Source organism: Siniperca chuatsi, linkage group LG19, assembly GCF_020085105.1.
Source record: "Siniperca chuatsi isolate FFG_IHB_CAS linkage group LG19, ASM2008510v1, whole genome shotgun sequence".
NCBI lineage: Eukaryota > Metazoa > Chordata > Actinopteri > Centrarchiformes > Sinipercidae > Siniperca > Siniperca chuatsi.
The window spans coordinates 10,457,333-10,478,024 of NC_058060.1; the positions used below are offsets into that span (position 1 = coordinate 10,457,333).

The 20,692-nt window shown below is 40.5% G+C and overlaps 1 protein-coding gene across 2 annotated transcripts; it reads right to left on the bottom strand.

Annotated features, from left to right (window-relative positions):
* Positions 1-583: 583 nt before the first annotated feature.
* slc22a17 (solute carrier family 22 member 17) lies at positions 584-19,285 on the bottom strand. Of its 2 annotated transcripts, XM_044177094.1 has the most exons (11): positions 18,772-19,285; positions 18,269-18,586; positions 16,509-17,047; positions 10,706-10,809; positions 8,895-9,049; positions 7,813-7,978; positions 7,029-7,153; positions 5,237-5,342; positions 4,812-5,035; positions 3,958-4,069; positions 584-2,766 (listed from the first exon to the last, which is right to left on the bottom strand). In XM_044177094.1, exons 3-11 carry the CDS (start codon positions 16,983-16,985, stop codon positions 2,490-2,492), a joined length of 1,746 nt encoding a protein of 581 aa, XP_044033029.1. In that variant the 5' UTR covers positions 16,986-17,047; positions 18,269-18,586; positions 18,772-19,285; the 3' UTR covers positions 584-2,489. The 2 variants fall into 2 exon arrangements, with proteins under 2 accessions (XP_044033029.1, XP_044033028.1); XM_044177093.1 differs by lacking the exon at positions 18,269-18,586.
* Positions 19,286-20,692: the final 1,407 nt, after the last annotated feature.

Sequence of the window (20,692 nt, forward strand, 5' to 3'; positions counted from 1 at the left end):
TACTTAATTTGCAGCAGTGTTTTATTAGACAGTTCTTATATGTATTCCTGTATGTATTTGAAATCATGTATTGTCTAGTGTTTGGTGACTGTAGGTACATAGAGACTGTATGTTATTTCTGGTCGGTGAGGGATGTTGTGCACTGTTCAAATATCATTATGTGCTAAGATATTTGACATAATTCCCTCCTAAAGGTTACAACAGTCCTTTTTTTCATTGCCGTTATAGTCTCTGTATTTACTGTGTATTTAACATTACAGACAGGTCTCATGTAGACCTACCTGCTGTTTCAGAGGTAAAGTTTTACTCTGGATTCAAAACATCATACCTGTGTGATCCAAATCTAAATAGAAATCCATCTTAACAAAAAACATCTCTAATGGGTATGTCTTTGAAAACCAAAACTCAGAATTTACGATAAATAAACTAGAAATGATGATTTTTCAGTTGTATTATTCTAATCTGAGCCAGGTATGGTGAAACATGCATGTCAAAGTCTAATTCCTGCTTTGATTTGTATACAGTTGCAGCAGTTCATTCATTCACTGTAACAACTCTTGTAACAAAAAATGCCCATGTCTTGTTTATTTAAACTGGTTTATTTGACATTAAATTAGGCTATAGAGTTAACTGCATCACACTCATCATTGAATAGATCATCAGTGTTGTCAGACATAATATTACTCGAGTCAAGTTAATCATAGTTATAATAATCATCAGTGTATAAGTCAAACATACAGAGGAACAAAAAAAAAACAGGCTGAAGGAGGAAGAAGCCATCAGCAAAGGTAAGTGTCCTTCATAATTCCTCAACATCAGAGTCCAAATTTAATAACTCTTGCTTCCTCATGCACCCACGAACACTTGAGAACAAGAATTACCCAAGCACACTAACATTCTGATGCACTGAAACTGACATGCTTTGGTAATTCTCTATCATGATTTCACTTGTGTCATATGCAACATGGCATCAGCCAGCACACTCAAAATAAAGAAAAAAAAAACATCCTTGGTGGGTGGTTGAGGAGTCAGGGGTTAATTTGGAGCTCTGGGGCCCTCTTCAGCTCCCATTCAAACCTCATGGAGCATAGTCATTGTGCCCTTTTTCCAGCATCTATACACATTCAGGTAAAATAATACATGACCTCTTTCAAAACCTTTTCAAAAACATTTAAGTCCTGACAAAAATATATGTGCCTGGTTATACAAGTTGTACTGTTGTACTGTAGTTTATTTATACCAGGCTATTCTCTTACAGCTGAGACTTGTCATCTAGAGAGGTATTGAGTAACTATAAGCTTCTGAGGAAATAGAGAAAAATAAGCCCTTCAGTGCTTCCAAACATGCAGGAATGTTGTGACAGTTAACAGCTTCACTGTTATTTGATCAGAGACATCCAAAAATTGAAAGTTTTTTCCATGACGTCATCCGTCATCTCAACCCAATTTAACAATATTTACCTTAGTACTTAAAAATGCTAGGCCTCCGGATAATTTACTGATTATGCTTCATAACATAAATAAGACATAAATATTGCTGGCTCCAGGCCAGATTCAGTAACTGGATTTACACATGTTGAACACCTTTCTTTTTGAAGGCCTCTTTTTGTCTTGTTTTTAGCCTCTGATCCCAATATTGATAATAGTTGATTTACGTTCATGAAACTGTCCCTTAAATTTGAAGAATTTGGTCGAATTAACCACCATCATCTTTAAAAGTGCTCTGCTTTAACAAAACTCAGATGCCCCAAGAAGTTAAAGAAACTAAGTTTAGAGTATTTACAAGGCATTTAACACCCACAACTCCATCAAGTCTTACAACATATGTCTGAGAACTGTGGCCCATCCCTGTTGGGAGTGCCAGATGGGAGAGTTTTACCACAAGTGTCACAGGAAAGTATACAAAACTGACTTTGATTTTCCACACCTCCGAGAACTTATTGTGTTGTCGTACACAGCAAACACGACAAAAAACGTTCTATGCAGGTTAAGACAAATGCTAAGAATACTTTGCAACTACTCTCTGAGCCACGCCTAGTCTGGAGTGTCAGTAGTAAGCAGCTAACATCTCTACGACAGACACACTGGAGGACTGTGTGCAGCAGTGTATGCTGGTGTGTCACATGGTGGGGGACCGCCCACTGTCAGGAGGAGATGGTATGAAAGATGAAGACTTTGTGTGTGTGATTGCTGTGTCAGATCTACACACGTCTGAATGGCAGGAAATAGAGATTGATTAAGAAAAATGGCAACTCAACCCAACCACCGCCTGTGTTTGGAATGACAAGAGGATGATATGTTAGGAAGCTTAGAGTGTCTGATCATGTTCATTGTCTGTCCACGATCATCTATGCAGCCCTTTTCTCTCCGTCTTTAAGTCTCTATATTGCTCTGTCTTTCTCCTCCTCTGCATGAACATGATAGATGTAAATGTTCTGGCTGCGAAGTGAGTAATTTGAGCACAGTGCATCCCACTCTTTCAGGGGTCTTTTAGGTCTCTGGGTTGGGCGTGGCCAGCAGCGGCACATTGTCCCTCCTTCTCCTGCCCAGCGGGGGGCGTCTGTACTGCTCCCCGTCGGCCAGAGTCTGAGGCAGCGGCTTCCTCTTGCTCTCGGGCAGCAGCAGGATGGACAGCACGGCCAGCAGGGCCAGAGAGGAGTAGACCACGTGGTGCAGGAAGTAACCGTAGTGGTTCCTCAGGTCCATGAGCGGGGAGCTGAGGCGGCCCACGCAGCCCAGGGCGAGAACTGCGCCGACACCACTGCCCCTGTAGATACACACAACTTGACATTTACCACATACATGCTAGGATTCCATGTTTCAGATTCAGTCCCCCCTCCCTCAAAGACAAAACTCCCATTTATTGCTTTATGGGTGCTGTTTGGTGGTGTTTTTTTATTACAAGTAAAATAGCATCCATATCCTTATTTGTATAAAACATGTAAAAATGTTTAAGCTGCTGTGTTTGCCTAGTGTTGCTTATGTATCAAAGTGTGTATTTCTTTAAAGGAACAGTTCAATATTTTGGGAAATGCACTTATTTACTTTTTTGCCGAGAGTTAGATGAGAAAATTGACACTACTTTCTTGTTGGTTTGTTAAGTATGAAGCCACAGCCAGGATACTGTTAGCTTAGCTTAGCACAAAGACTGGAAACAGGGTGAAACAGAACCTCTAAAGCTCACTAATTAACACGTTATATCTCATTTGTTTAGCCCATACAAAACCTTTTTACCTTTGAACAAAGCTAGGCTAGCTGTTTACCCATTTCCAGACTAAGCTAAGCTAACCGTCTCCTAGCTGTAGCTTCATATTTAGCGTGCAGATATGAGAATGGTATCTATCTTCTCATCAAACTCTCGGCAGGAGAGCTAATAAATGTTTTTCCAAGAGTGTCAAACTATTCCTTGAAGTATGAACGTTTATTTGAGAAATATCAGGTCATACATATAAATGATCTCAACTTGAGGCATTTTATTCCTTCATTTCCAAAAAAAGATAAACTAAGCTGTCATGTTATTGAGTGGTCTCAGTTAATCAGGACCCTCTCCTGCCTCACGATTTACTGCATTTTGTGTCGTGATTCATTTTGGCAGCACTTATGGGCTGAGCAGACTCTTTCAGACTCTGACAAATACATTTATATATATTTTTTTAAGATTATTTGTTGGGCTTTTTGCCTTTATTTGATATGAACAGCTGAAGAGAGAAGGAAATGTGGGAGAGAGAGGGGATGACATGCAGCAAAGGGCAGCAGGCCGAACTCTAACCCGGGCCGCTGTGGCAAGGACCCATGGGGTGCACGCTCCACCACGTGAGCTACCAGGGCATCCATCTTTCTGACAAATATTAACACATTCTACATCTTAATATATTTTCACAGAACCAAATGGGGGAAAGACTTTTTTAACTTTTTAAATCATTTTTCTGACTGCAGAGTGTTGCTGTGTTCGTGTTACCTGATGATGGTGGGCATGACCTCTGCAGTGAAGAGGATGCAGAGGGAGGCGGTGGCCTGGGAGGAGAAGAGACCCAGCACTGAGAAAACTGTGATGGCCGTCTCACTGAGATCTAAAGGGGAGGAGGAAGGACAAGCAGCAGTAATTATGGATGACCTTGATGAAGTGCAGCATTTCTGTTTTTCATTTTCTGATGATATATCATGATGCCCTGTTGATTTCCAATTTATAACAGTGCATCAACACTGAATAATATTTTCCCTAAAGCTTTCCCAGACTTCTTTCATTAACAGTAGACACAGAGAGCAGTGAGTGACCTCTAAGAGGAGGTCAGCCTTTGATGCATGATTAAAGCACAGCACCTGACACAGCTTTGACTTTGCTGCCACTGCAGTGTCCTACATTAACTGGATGTCATACTCATTTGCAGCCACAAGGGGGAGACTGAGACTGAGGAAACAGTGAGTGTTTCTACACCATGCTGTGGAAAGACAAAGGCAACTAGACTGTATTTTTCCATGAACAAAGCTGACCGGTTTGCTTTTCATAATGCATGAAGCACAAGCACAACATGAAGTCAGTGGTGTACAGATGATCTAATATGACCACAAATCTGAGCTTAACATCAAATAAACTAACTTTTACCTTAATTCCAGTTAGGATTTGAGGAAACAAGGCCTTTAATCCTAATACAAGCCTCACATAATGGTTCTCTGACAACAGGGGGTGATTTCTGGGGAGATGAAGGGGGACTGCTTCCACCTTGTTGACAAAGACTATTAATGGCTTTCTTTATCTGACTCTAGATTTATTCTGAGAAAACAATACCCTGCTGCCAACTAAAGCCCGCTTACACTCCATGAGTCCCAGAAGGATCAAAGAGGCCAGCCCCGTCATCGTCATGGAGAGGAGCAGGATGCCACGGCGGCCACACCTGTCTACGGTCGCCCAGAGCAACAGCCAGGCACCGCCCCCTGCACACACAGACAGCAGGTACGTCCAATAGAAGCTGGGGGCAGTGCCTCTGACGTCACCTCGGAAAGAGCTGTAACAGTGACTAATGCCATGAGAGATGAATCTGAGGGAGGAAGCACAGAAAAGCAAAGAGTAAGCAGTCATGTGTTTCCACAGGTTTTAAATAGAAAAGTGTTTCAGAGTGGAAGAACATATAAGAATCATGATGAAATATGAGACTGCAGCAGCAACCAGGCCTGTAAATAAAGTGCTACGCGAACAGAAAGGGAAAGAAAACTGCAGTTAAGAGTGTGGGATGACTTACGAGGTGAAGCCGAGCACACACATGTTCTTCCAGATGTTCCTGCTGTGGAAGAGCTCAGGGAAGGACAGGTGGGGGCGCGAGGAGGGGGCCGGCTCTGAGTCCAGCTCTGCAGCAAGCAAACAGGACAAAACAGGCTTTCTCTTTTTAATTCACAGCTTGATGGTGACCTGGCCTGGTTTCTCTTTTAATCAATAGCTCCCTGTCAATTTGTTTGAGAGAGACACACAACTTAAATCAATGTCGTTAAAATTCCTATTGGACAAATAGAGGTTGTTTAATAGCCAGTACTGTAGCTGTACCAGGCTTAATAAATATTCTACCGTAACATTTATGTTAACTCCTGACTTAGCATTTATTAGCAGCATATTAACTATTAATAAATGGTCTATAACACACTATAACACTATGGTGTAGTTGTAAGCAGATATAACGGCATTTCGTTGTTTATTAATGTATTTGTCAACAACTATACCTCCTGTGAAGCATCCCTAACAGATAATAAATGAACATATGACAAAGTTGTAATCTGAAATGTGAATATTACATTCATCAATTATATTTATCAATGAAGTATTTATTTATCTATAAATACTTCTTCACTCTCTACAACAACTGAGCAAAATTCATCCGCTGATGAAGGCAATGACATGCTACTGAAAGCTTTGTGGGAAATCTAGTAAGTGTACGTTGAGTTAAATAGATTTTTTTTGTGAATGTAATATTTCAAGGTCAAGAATTAACCTTAAAACTCCACGTCTTCATGAGTTTTCAGTGGAGAAAATTTTAATTAATCTGAATCCAACTTCAGTCTTGTAAATATTCACCAGGAGTTTAATGGTTCAGATGAAACTTTTCTTAACCCTAATGTTCTGGGCCCTCCTTAACAGCTCAAAAACACACTTATCACTTTGATACTTCATGACTTACATTCCTAACTTTATAAAAATTGCTTATAACATGATGACATGTTTCAGAAGTCCACATCAGAAAATGTCACATTAGTCCTGTTTGGAGTCTCATGGAGAGCGTAGCTGTAAAACATGATTAAATACAATGGATGTTCATATGTTCTGTATCTATGATTGGTGTTGACCCTATTCGATTTTCTCTTATGTAGGATCAGGTCATGTCGATTCCTTTGCCTGTGAATGACATTTTGGCAAACAAAATGAATATCTATTTGTTCATGCATAGCCCATATAGCTTGTAAAACATGAAATATTTCCTTATTTGGTGTAATGACAATGCTTTATGGTCATTTCTGCATATTGCCGCAAATCAAATGTGCAAGCCCAGTTTGTGTCAAAGGGAAGGGTTCCCACTTCAATACTTCTTAAAATATATTTGGTTTTAATAAGGTCAGAGAAAAATAAGAAATATATTTGAAGAAAACAATAATTGATATTGCAATTATTATCATTATTGTTACAGCAGTATGATCTATCGGACACCAAAAAACGAGGAAGTCAAGACAATGTCAACAAACCTAAGTTATGGTGGCAGTGATGTCACTAAACAAGAGCAAACTCCTCACTTCCTGGGAAACATTTCTACATATAAACTGTTGCCGAGCCCAGTGAATATTCAGCTCAGGTCATTATGTTCGCTTATAATTCCATTTTTATGCAGGAACCATGTGTCTTTCCTAAATCATGAACTATAATTGAGCATCATTATCTGCTCTTGGTAGTGGTCCATTCATCCCGGCAGTTTTACAAAAAAAAACATGAGCTGCTCTAATTTTGAGGTAGAGAATCAGAATCTAAACCCATCTCTACACACACACACACACCTGTGAAGCTCTCGTCGTCCCTCACATCTCTGTTGGAGTTTCTTCTCTCACTGAAGGAGTTCATGTCTAAAGATCTCTCTGACAGAAGGAGCCAGCGAGGAGACTCTGGAAATACCCCAGGAATGCTGCAGGAGAGCAAAGAAAAAACATAAATCCACTCTTTGATCTTTGCTGACCTTTATTCAGCACCAAAACTATTTAAATGCATTAAGATTTTGTTGCTTTATCCCAGATTTGCTCCTTCAGCATGGAAAATAACCAACGTGGGTCACAAAATAGCAGAATTCTTTATTTCTTAATCCAGCTTCCATTGTTATAAAAAACCTGCAATTCATTGCCAGTAATCATACTTTAATCTCTGTTAATTTGGTTTTGAAACTGCAGTGACGGCTTATCTTGTATCAGAGGTCTTAGAGGGACCGGGGACCTTAAACAAAGTAGCCCTAATGCATTCTGACATGAGCTAAAAGGCTTAGTGTGACGAGGGGAGTGAGATCAATATGATCCAACAATGTCAGTCGGTTGGAATCAAGACACTTTTCAAAAGACTATCAGATTCCTTCATTCTCTTGTCCCTGCAGTTTCTCAGAGAAATAAACACACATGTGTACTTGTGCCCATACACAGACAACAAATATCTAAATACGAAAAGAAAATGCTGATGATGCAGTCCGAAAAACAGGGATCCAAAAACTAAAACTGAAAATTAAATATAAACCAGAAACACCGGAAGCTTTGAAACAAATAATCATACATGTGCAAACAAATACACACACACTCGTACCCGTAACTGAGAAAGAGTGTTAACGGGGCGGCGCCGGCTCCCAGCAGGCCCCTCCAGGACTGGCAGCCCAGAGCGACGGCCAGCAGCAGCAGCTCTCCGGCTACAGTCATGAGCCCGGCCAGCATGGTACCCACCAGCCTCAGAGAGGGTTCGCACAGCTCCAGCCCTGACAGACAAACACAACATCAGCAAATGCACTGTAACTTTCATGACTGACTCCATAAAGAAGCAAACTACAAACTAAGGAGAGAAAAACAACTTAATTTATACTACAACCACAGCTGTTGCCTAATGGAGAATAAAAACATCCTCCCCATCTCCATCATAATTTTATGCTCCTTTAAAAGGAAAATACCAGCCATCAACTGTCAGATTAAGTTCTGATATTATGGAGTATGTGTATGTCTGTTTGATGTAGCAGGCAGTATCTTTAGCCATGCTAGCAGCACGGCTCTAGGGATGGCAATCTCAGTCGGTCTACCACTTTGCTCCAGATTTAAATATCTCAACAACTGTCAAATGGATTGCCATAACATATTGTAAAGATATTCAAGGTCCCCAGAGGATGAAACTTAATGACTTTGGTGATCCCCTGACTTTTTCTGTAGAACCACCAGGAGGTTCACATTTGTGATTTTTAGTACTATTTTCGTCACTATCTGACAAATTGGGTACACACATTAATTTCCACCTAAGGATGAATTGTATTGTAAAAACTCAAAATTGTAGTTTGTGCAATACTTTCTATACTGTTTTATGACCAAACACCTGCAAAACTAATGACATTCCCATCAGCCTCAGCTGTACTTTGTGCGTAGTGCTAATTATCAAATGTTAGCATGCTAACAACATACTAAACTAAGATGGTGAACATAATAAACATTATGCCTACTAAAGAGCGGCATGTTAGCATTGTCATTGTGAACATGTTAGCATGCTGATGTTAGCATTTAGCTCAAAGCATTGCTGTGCCTAACTACAGTCTCACAGAGCCGCTAGCAAGGCTGTAGTCTTAGTCTTGTTTGATGGATCTTTCGACTAAAAACAAACATGGCGCGTCCTTCAAATGCTGAAATACTCACGAGTGATGTACAGAGTGAGGTAGACTCCCGCACTAGCAGCTGCCAAACAGAAACGCATGACGATGAAGATGGAGGGGTATGGAGAGACGCACACCAGCACTCCAAACACCACCGACAGGGTCAGAGAGGTCAGCAGAGTCTTGGATCTGCCCAGCCTGCAGGGAAACAGAGATATGTACTGAAAACAACCTGACTGACATATCGGTACACCTGTGTTATTACACAAAAAAATTAATTACAGTTACACTCTAGAAGATGACAGTTTTTAATACAACTACTACTATTTATTGATAGATTCAATTTGGATATTGTTGATCTTCCATTCCAGCTATTATCAAAACCAAGTCATAGAGACATAAAGCTAGATTTATTTTTCGCATCAAAAAAAAAGAAATGAACATGGCTAAATTTAAATCCAAATAAAGATAAAAGTATGAAATCAAGATGTACAACAGCAATAAATTATACTGAAAGTGCTGATAATGCGAGACCAAAACACTACTTCACATGCTTAAATATTAACAGCAAGAGGGTTGAGAACAGAAAATAGCACAATGGTCTACTGTGAATAAAAGAGTTTTGATACAATGGAAAACCACAGTGTGAACACTTTTGCAGCATTAATGTTGCTACCACATTCCTACTTTCATGTAATTTACAAATAATTCTGACAAAATAAAAAATTAAATAAGATAAAATGTTTATAAACAAAATTAAGAGCTCATAATTTGAAACATAACACAAATGTAAAGCATGATTTTTGTAAAAACTGAATTTACATTTAAGATTGATTTGCACGACAGAAAGAAAGAGAAATATAAAATGCATCTTTGACGCAGCTCAAGTCTGAAGTACAAACTGATCACTGAATGTGATGATTAGCCAATTCTCAAGCTGCATGCGGGTGCAGCAGTTTTGTTTCCAACCTGCAGATTAGCACTGTTGCCTTTTCTTCTTTGTACATTCCCAGGAGGAAGCATTAATTCACTAGTCTTAACAAACAGATGCTATGCTCAGCTGGTCAGCAAATTAATGAAGGCTGTTAGCTGATTAAATTTGCATCATCTCCCTCACAATTCCCTCCTAAACTACAGCTTCCCCTGTGTGATTTTCAATCCGACAACACGGCAGACACCGGCTGGATCCATTATGTCAATTACCTGAGGTGCTTGCTTAATGTAGACTGACGAACATGAGCTCCTTAGATATAGCAAAGTAAAGCTTGCAAATGCTAAAATGTTTACATTCTCTAACATTAACTTTTATATCATGCATTGCTTATGTGTTGTAAATTGGTTTGTGATATATACTTTAGTTTTTCTGTAGCAAACAGCAGCATTTCTGCCTCAAAATGATTTCTGCTACTAAATCTCTTTTCTTTTGCTGGAGGCCATCATCTATTGACTTATAAAGAAGCCACTGACAGGCAAAGTAAATTTATAGCTAATTTCATTTCAACATTAACATCTAAGCTACTTTTTGTGCTTTGTGTGTTTTTGTGAGTTAGTGAAACTGCAAAGTAGGACAGTAGGACAAGAGACTGAAGAATGAGGAACAAAGGGATTTAACAGCACAGATGTCTGCGGACAGAAGGACTGAGTTGTATTGCAACATGTTAACTTGTGTGTGTGTCCTGCGTAACACTTTATTTGTGGCAAGCCATGACAAGAACACCCCAAACAAACTTTCCAAATTGACACAGTAACCTATTAACAGAACTTTTTTTCTGCGGTCGACAGTCTAAACCAATTCGGCTGTCTGCCAATACACACAACAGACAGTGGTGTGTGTGCGTTGTGAGCATGTATTACCTGTCAGCAGAATAGCCCAGGCCGAGACAGCCAGTCAGGACGCCCAGGATGAAACACACCTCCTCCACTGGGACCAGCCAGTACTGGCCACACACTAGATCCCACTAGACAGCACAAGAGGGAGGAAGAGAGATCTGTCACTTATTATCTGTTCAGGTTAGCACAGCAATGGTCACGTTAGAGAGCAGGTAGTCATCAGGTAGACATCACCACACATCAGGAGCAAAAGAAGAGGCATGAGAGAAAACACAGAAAAACAACACATCATTACGTTTCAGAAAGTATTACCACCAACTCTTAGACTTTTTTTATGAATGACTTAAACTCATTAACTGATAATCAAAACTGTCTGCAATTCATTTTCTGTTAATCAGCCCTACTACCTATGTTTAATAAATAGCGCTCACCACACTTTAAATCACAATTCCAGGTATTTAACCAAAGTGGAACAGTTTATGTCACTAATATGTTACAGAAATGACTCAACCATCAGAGGCTTTGGGACAAGTTTCCCAAAATCAGTATCACCTTTTAAATCACTTGTAACAGGTTACACATATTTTAATAAAGATGCTTTTATACCTATATCTAGTTTTTATTCGTCCTTCCTTGATACTTGTTTCAGTGTATTATTGTATGATGTGTGACAGTTGCAAACTGTAAATATAAAGTGTTTTGTAGATAAGATTCACATTATTTTCACCCTCAAATGACGACTGAATAGCAGACTATATGGTAAACTGGTTAATTGTCAGTAAACTCATTAAGAAAATCGGCATACAGATAAGACAGTGGATAACTCACACCTTATTTACACCTGGCTGGGAAAGCTTATTTCAAACATATGTGTCTAGTTTTGAAGACAACAAAAAGATAAGTGAAAGCTCTTTGCTTATAAAAAGTTTGAAATGTGTTGCATTCCTATCTGCATGTTTTAAAGCCCTAAGCCAAAATGTATAACTCAGCTCACTGAGCATTCTCATTGATCGTTAGCTTGACTTACTCATGAAGAATGTGCTTTTTGCAAATTAAATTACTTCCTTAAATAGTGAATTACCTATTGTGATTCAAAAGGCAGCCCACTTTTATTTACAATGCATGTTTAAAAAAAGACTCATCCAAACTGCAGTGCAGATACAAATAAAGTTTACCGAAGAAGTACTGAATCTCTATTTCAGCAAATTACTTCTCAGAGTTTCTGGTCCTTCTTGGATGTAATAACATCTTGTGCTTTTACTGTTTTGTGGCCTGTCCATGTGGATGATTTTAGCTCATTGATAAATAATTATGTGTCCCAGGTAATTACAAAAGGCTGAGAGAATGACACAGTATAAAGCATTCAGGATCCATTAGACTCACAATACAAACACAGGAAGATGTAACCTCATAATATTACTGTGGATGTGGTCGTGACAGTCAGAAGAAAGTGGATGTATTACTGTTTTTGTAGTCCTGGCAGCACTAGCAGTAATAGTAGTAAATAGTAGTAACAGTAGTTTTACACCAGTCATATGCATTTACTAAAACAAATGGCTGTGTGGCTGTACATAATAGTGCATCCACATCAGGAAAGTCAGCACATTTGTAAAAAAAAAATTTAAAAAAACAACAGATAACTGCTAACTGATTTAATCACATTAAGCCGAACCACTTATTTGCATTAACAGCTGAGCTCTGCTAATGTTGCTGTCTGCTGGCCGCTGAAAGCAAAATTATTTTAATGATCTAGCGAGGGAGAGGCACAGCAGAGTGCCGGTGATAAAAAAAGGCCTTTCATAATTGGAGCCCATGCGCAGAAACATAAAAGCCTGTCACATAATATCAGCTGTCCTATTGCTGAGGCACCGAGCTATAACAGTCCACACTAGCCAGGTAAAGGGCAGCATAGCAACCCATAGCACTCATTACGGGTGGAATGCTTTGGACAACAGGAGGAGGGAAAATGCACACAAACCAGTTTGTAAACTTCCCAGACTGGTTTTGGGAATGAGGCTCAGGCACCAATCAGGTATGTGCCTTTATGAAAGAGTGAAAGCTCTAACCATTTCCCCCTTTTACATATCTGACTACAAATAATTTCATTATGATATATATGAATTTACATAGCGATGTCAATATATATGGTGATCTAGTAGCCTAAATGTATTGAAAAAATAAATTGAGAAACTGTTTGTATGGAATGTTTGTTTTTGGCTAGCTAATGAATTATCAGACAAATCAAGGTACTTTATTATATTGATGCAAAAATCATTTTAAAATGTAATACTGCCATAAAACTGTCCTGCTTATTGAATTGCAGTTTAGCCCACAAGGACATAATACACCCAGATATATCAAACATATAGCTGTTACGGACAGATCAGGCCGGAGACACAAGGAGAATCGTGAGTGCTTTATTTAAACACAAACAACGTGGATTTGGGTATGGTGGGAAAGCTACTGTTCATAAGTCTGGATTAGACGGAGATTTGGAGCGGAGTGGGAAGTCCAGACGAGAAGCTCGACTCGAGCCAGGAGACTGACGTAACTCCCACAGAAGACGAGAGAAACACGGAGACTGGAGCTGGTGTGAACACTCACGGGAGACTGGAGATACACGGAGAATGGAGATACACGGAGACTGGAGTTGGTGTGAACACTCACGGGAGACTGGAGAAACACGGAGACTGGAGCTGGAGTGAACCACACGGAGGACAGAAACACGATGGAGCCAGGGAAGAGGTACTGAAGAGTGGTTGCAGGGAATAGTTAGGTTTAGACGAGGTGAATCCAAATTGTTCTTAGGCTACAGGGGAACTAACGTTCTGTCCTTCACCATGAACGCGACCGGACACTGACTGAGGTGAGGAGCTGTGTTATATAGGGAGTAGAGTGGCTGATTATGTGCAGGTGTGCTATGGGTGACAGGTGCTGGGAATTAATAATCAGGTGAGGGAGTGCAGAGTGAAGGGGAGTCTGAAGTGCGAAGTGACAGGACGAGAACAAGACAGACTGTGACAATAGCTTCTACTGTATAGATGCTATGACAACATTTTTTAGGGATGACAATTCATCTCATGGTATATTATTGTCATACTGCACAACCCTAATGACGACAGGAATAAAATGTAAGCCAGTTATTGTCTGTGCATTGACCATCCCTGTTTGCCTCTAGTGAAGTGACGCAGTATTTATTGATCAGTGGGAGAGGCGAAGTTGATCAGAGGCCTTCCTGCTTCCTGTTTGCCAGACTACCAGCTCAGCAAAGCAAAGCAGCACTGGAGGAGCACATCATCATGACAGCAAAAAATACTTTCTGAGCAAAACCTGACCTAAGAGCCAAAATATGAGTCTCTTGTCTGACCATGTCACTCTCAGTATGTAAAATGAGGGATGGAGGAGACTGTATGCATGCTGCTTACTGTGTGTCTACACAGATGCATTTGCAAACATGCTCCTGCTAAATGCTTTCCTTGGCAGCGTTTATGTATCCTTAGCTCGCTGCAGTGGTGTGGATGGATTACCAGCGAACTGCTCTAATACCATGGACTGAAGGGCTGAGTGTGGTTCCCACATCAGTAGGCACAGAAATGAAAACAGACACACAGGCCACAGAGCGACCAGCCTGAGTGGGAAACTGTGAGCAGCTGGCTGGGCTCTGTTAAAGACACTGACAAGAGCAATTCAGTGGTTTTACTCTGAAGTCCAGCTCTGAGAGGAAATTCATGTTTTCCCCATGATCTTCAACACTGCTCATGCAAGTCAAAATGTCAAGTCCACCACAAGCAGTGTACAGAATGCACTAATATAGCATTCATCATACTGGCTGCCTGTTGTCACAATTCAAACACATGTAGGAAACACCGATGCTGGTGGCTTTCATTCATATGAACAACATGAGCCAGGAGCAGAAGTTTGAGAATCAAAATCTGTAATTTTATTAAGAAACACGAGCTGAACACAACCTGAATGGTTCACTTATTTTTCTCTCATTTGGTGTGATCCTCTAAGAACATTGATTGTGTAGTTATCACCATGAGAATCAAAGAAACGCCCTGAAATTGGGTTATTTTTCAAACCTGTCGATATGGTGTTTTTTAGGAGACAATGCGATTTAAAGGCAAGGTAATGTAGTCTTATTCACAAAATATTGCTTCAGTCCTCAGAGCAGGGAGGCAAATAATTGAAGTTCCCCAATCCCTGCTTTGTAAACAGTTACTGAGGTACCCATGAGCAAGGTATCTAACTGCCAATCATATTCCAAAGCATAACTTTTAAGCTTTTAAGACATTTTGTACCTTTGTGTCCATTCATTTTAGTACACTGTCTCTCTTTCGATCTCAATAGTAATCTGGTTGGGAGAAGGGATTTTTCTTCCTTATTGATGCATTTAAGGAAACTGACCTCTGACATTTCAGATATGTCTCAGGTATCTCTGAAATCTCTCTAGCGTGGCCATTTCAGGTCAACACAGTGACGCAGGTAAAACACACATTTCTGAATGAGTCACAGAGCATTATCCAACATGGCTTCACAACCCTCTTCTTATGGTTGAATAGAACAAGTTGAACAACTTAAAAGCAGGACTCACGATGGACAAAAAAAAAACCTATAAAAATTGATGCAGCAGACCCAGAGATATCATTTTCTTCCTTGTCAAAATCTGGCGCCTATATTAGCCACAATGCAACTCAACTGCAGTCAGTTTGGTCAGAGATTCAGATGTGTTATAGTAGTAGTGGCTAATGTAGCCTCGAGCCGCTAGCCTCAAGCAGAGATGATTAGTGGGCTACAGAAGTCTGGTAAGCTCACTTCTTTCTAACTCTACTTTTTTCATTTTCAAACTTGTAGTGTTCAGACCCAACCAGGCACGGGGCAATGTATCACACTTCATGCAGCTCTCATGCAAGTCTTTATACAACTTTTTTCACATATGCAGTAGTACTCCTCAAGACCTGTAAACAGACTTTGATGTGTAAAAGTGGTGCAGTTCCATTTCTGAATGGGTCAACGTGCATCACCCTACCTGCCTTCACAAACCTCCTCCCAACCATGTTGGAATAAAGGCCTAACAATGCTCAATCACCTTAACAAAGCTGATGCCAATGCATTTCTACTAGAGGTGGGTATTTAATGAAATAATATTGACGTTTAAACTACAACCAACTACCTTACTAGTGAAACAAAAAGAGAAAAATAAAGACACAGAGACCGAGTGGGTGAGCGTATGAGATAAACTCTACCTAAACTAAACAGAACTTTTTTTATGTAGTCATGTGTAATTCTTAGCAGTGGTAGGTATGGAACAACAGCATCAGACTGTACTGGGATTAACCTCAGTCTCATATGAATACCTCAAACGTAGGTACTACGCACATTCATTACCTAAATCAAACAGGACATTATGTACACTAGCTGCCTGGGTTATGGTATGCGTTGGAAAATGTACAACAGTAATCTAACATAATAGCCATTTAAAGTTAATGGGATGATGTAAAAAAAAAACACTGGTTTGGTCCTTTAAAGCTTTTCAAAGGAGCTGCTCAGTAGCCACCAGGGGAAGACTTTTTGTCCGACTCATAGGTACAAATATGTGCAGCTGTACTGAAGTTTAGCAAGACATTGCTAAAAGGGAGGCTGCATGCTCAGCAAGATCCTCCTGTGGATAAACACTGGATTAAATAAGAAGCAAACTTTTCAGCATTTTAAGACCCTAAATCCAGACATAAACAAAAAAGGCAGCCTTCCCACAGAAAGCCGAAACAATGAACTAGGCCAGGACCATAATTAGAGAGCTCAGGAGGATCCCAGGCCGGAGATTTACCTCTGTAACAATGTTGTTCCTCAGCCCTTCCACGACGTTGTAGTCCCAGCCCACCATGCAGTCCACCACAGCTGACTGGCTACTGTTGACATACTGCTTACACTGGGACAGGCCCCCGCTGTCCCCGGGCCTCTCCCCCTTCTTCCAGGGCAGGGAGGCGTTCAGCAGCTCGGGCGACGGTAAGGGCCCCGGCAGGTGGCAGTGGTGGGGCGGGGAGAGGGTGATGAGGGGGTCGGAAGAGAGCAGGAAGGCCAGGAAGAGGTTGGGCAGGATGGAGAGAGCGATCAGCACCCTCTGCTTCTTCCTGCCCAGAGCCAGCACCATCACCTCCCCCGTGGGAGGCAGCGAGGGCGGAGCGGGCAGGGAGGAGGTGGAAGGGGCTGGGGAGGAGGGCACAGGGGAGGAGGGGAGGGATGGAGGGGGAGCAGGGCACGGAGAAGGAGAGACCAGTGGTGGGGAGTCTGGGGATGTCATCATTGGGGGGGCTAAAGGTTGAGGTAGTTGGTCTCCAAGCAGAGGGGGAGAGACGTGGGAGAGCTCTGTGGAAGAAAAGAATTACACAGCATTATTTTATAGTTTAAATGTTTAAATACAGAACTGAGGTAAACTGTGCTGGAATGGTCCATGAATAACCTTTTTCACAGAAGACATTTTGACATGTCACAGTAGGAAAAGCACAGGTGTAAATGATCAAATAAATGATGGCTGAATTCCATTTAGCTGCTTCAGTTTCGGGGTCCTGCTAGTGTGCATGCTGGGAACAGCGCCATTGTTAATGTTATTAGTAACACCTGTGCGTTTCCTACTATGACAAATCAAAATGTCTGCTGTGCTTTTAATATAGGGAAAAGGCATTACTTTACATGTATATGCATGACATAGGCTAAAACAAATGTTAACCCATTAACTACCTTAAAGGGGTACTGCACTTCTATGAAGTAGGGGGACTTTCATCACACCAACTTCAATTAAACATCTATGACTGTTGAATTTACACATCTAGTTAGCTGTTCATATGTCAGCCATGTAGTACTGCTGGACCACATGTTGCATGTAATGCGAAGAGTGACACTGATGTGAAAGTTCACAGTAACACTGCATTTTGCCCAACAGTTCCAGAGTATGAGGGGACACACCCGGTCATTTCACAGTGAAACAATATTATTTGAAATACTGAGCAAAAACCTGTCCAGAAATTCCTACTGAACTAAAGAATACTGTACCATACAGGAGCAGATGATTTACATAATCTAATTCTGTCCATCCACACAGGACTGGAACAGAAGGGTTCTGGTGAAGTAAGGCAACTCGGACAGTAAATGTAGTACAATGACTATCATATCTGTACACTTAAGTATGGATCCACAGAGCTGAAATGATTAGTCAATTAATAGTCGATAGACAGAAAAATAATCAGCAACTGTCTATCAATCATTTAAGTCATTTTTCAAGCAAAAATTCCAAACATTCCCTGGTGTTGACAAACACCAGGTCCTCTCAAATGTGAGGACGTGCTGCGTTTCTTTGCCTCCTGTGAGAGTAAACTGAACATCTTTGAGTTTTGGACTGTTGTTCGGACAAATCAAGCAATGTGATGACATCACCTTGGGCTTTAGGAAATTGTGATGGGCATTTTTCACTATTTTCTTACATTTTACAGACCAAAACAATGAATCGATAAAAAGGATTATTGTTAGTTGTAGGCTAGCCATAATTCATTTAATACTGGCTTAAAAACTAAACAGATGGGTACAAAATACCTGAAATGAAAAAGTCTAACGATGGGTCTTTTCAGAGAGGAGGGAGCCCTTCCCTCCCTGTATTACAGGCTGCTCTCTGTGTGTTCCCATTTGAGGGCTGGAAAGTGAACAGCCTGTGCTTTCCTCAGCAGCCTCCTCTGTCGGTGCACATGGTGCTCCTCTAGCAGCCAGTGTTGCCGTGTTTTCCTTGCACAGGGCCAGGAAGTCTTGCAAAAAGGAATCCCACAGGGTTACATAAGAGCTTTTACACGGGGGGGACTGGACGTGGAGGGAATGTAACACGCAGGGCTGGCTGGCCTCTGTGGAAGTACTAACACACTAAAATAAAAAGAGAGCAGTAGTGTGAGGGGAATAAAATTACAATGTAGGGAGGTAAAGCAGCTGGGCCAGGAGAGTCGTACCGGGCTGACAAGACTCACACCTGCCCCGGCAGACTGGCCAAACACACGGCTGCCATAACAACGTCTGCCCGGCTTCAAACCCAAATACATACTGTTACTTACCTCTTTAAAATGTTGTCAAATGTGAGAAAAATTCCTACTGCCCGTTGTCTCTTCCCAACATCCAAAACATTGCGGGGTGAGAGGGGAGACTGTAGAGTAGTTTCACCGCATTCACCGTATCTACTCTGCGCCTCGATGCCAGTCTGTTACATGAAAAGACATTTCTGTCACGGAGAAGTGTTGTAGCCTCTGATAAACACCAGTGCTGCCTTTGACACAAGCAAGGACACTGGACTCCTGTTATTCCTGAGCACAGCTAAACCTCCGACACTCCGGGGATGCTATAGACTCTACTACCGTCGCTGGTTTTTGCCGTTTAGTCCAAGTTTCTGCCTGCCGACATTACACAAAATAATTAAATAAGGCATATGTGTGTACGACATCATCTTAAAAAGAAACGCGTCGTCAGTCAGCCGGTCGCGGACAAAGAGCGGGTGGAAAACTGCATTAGGAGAAGCCTGTTTATAGGGGTGAGCAGCTCCGCCGGCGGCGACACACTTCGTGAACAGTCGGCTAAAATCGTCAAAGCGACGTCCCCTCGCTTCACTGCTGTCAAAGATCGTGTATGATGAGGTAGTGAGTCACTCGACTCGATAATTTCCTCCTTCCTTTATTCATTGATTTATTGACTGTTTCCAAGAAGCCTCCATTGATCGTTTTAATGTATATTAGTGTAAGCGTATATTATTGTATAAAATTATTGTTGATTTGAACCATGACATTGGATAAAAACACTAAAATTAATATAACTGTTAGGCTCCCCAAACTATGAAAACAACAGAGACTCCTGTGCCTCTGCTCTGTTACAGACTTAAGTGAAAGTTGTGACATGCAGATTTAATTATTGTAGGTATCACTCATTATACAAATAGTACATTTTTATGATAATACTGTGTACATCCACCTATCTCTCCTCCTTCCATTTCCATAAATCAAAAGTTATCACACCTGTTTTTAAAAACTAAATTAGATTGCAAGTATCTCACATTATTTCATAAGCTGTTCCAAATTTTGTCCCTAACCCACAATTTGTGTTATTGTTCCCTGGTGTTTTCTGGCTATATATTATTGGATATGAAGATTGTTATTAGATTAGTAACAGACCTTGTTGTGAGCAGTTTCCTGTGGGAACTATCGGTAGAAAGAAAATAGTTCCTACATGAAACTGCTCACAACAAATCTCTGGATTATCTTGAGTAACTGGGTCATGATTTCTGGAAAAAGACAATGCTGTTGAGTTTTTAAAATGTATTTTGTTTGGCACTTTGAGCGCCACAAGCCAAGTGCCATATAGTCCCATCCTATTCAAAAACAATCTCCACAGCCGATATCTCCAAAACTCGGTAACTCACACCAAAACAATCTAGATGGATAAATAGCACTACAGTTAAGAGGGAAAATATGTGTTTTTGATTTTGTAACTGTCCCTTTAAATTACATTTCTCTAGTCATGAAGTACAGGACTCCTGCTGTAGCTTACTGTGCAGAACGCTTCTTATTGCTCACACTATGAACTACTGATCATGTCTTGTTGATATGTTAATTTTCATCATATGTTGTTTTAGGTTTTGCCCACTTTTTATATTGTCGAGCATTTGATTTGAAGTGGTTTTGAGGGTTTTTTTCGAAGAAACCTTAAATGTATTTATTTCTCTCCAGACCTAAGAATCAATGTCAGTCAGGAGCTATAGCCATTTTAATTTGTGTATTTCATTTTAGTTTTATTCAAAAGTAGGGGTGGCAGGGAAGAGGTTTAGAAAGAAAAATGTTTATTTCATATATGAGTACTTGGTCAGTGTGGCTATAGTATGACTTTTTTTAAATAAATGTATATATGATGAAGGAAAATTAGATGTTTTTCTAATGCTTTAAACTTTATAATAATTTCTTTGATTTATTATCATGTTAATGACTGGACTAG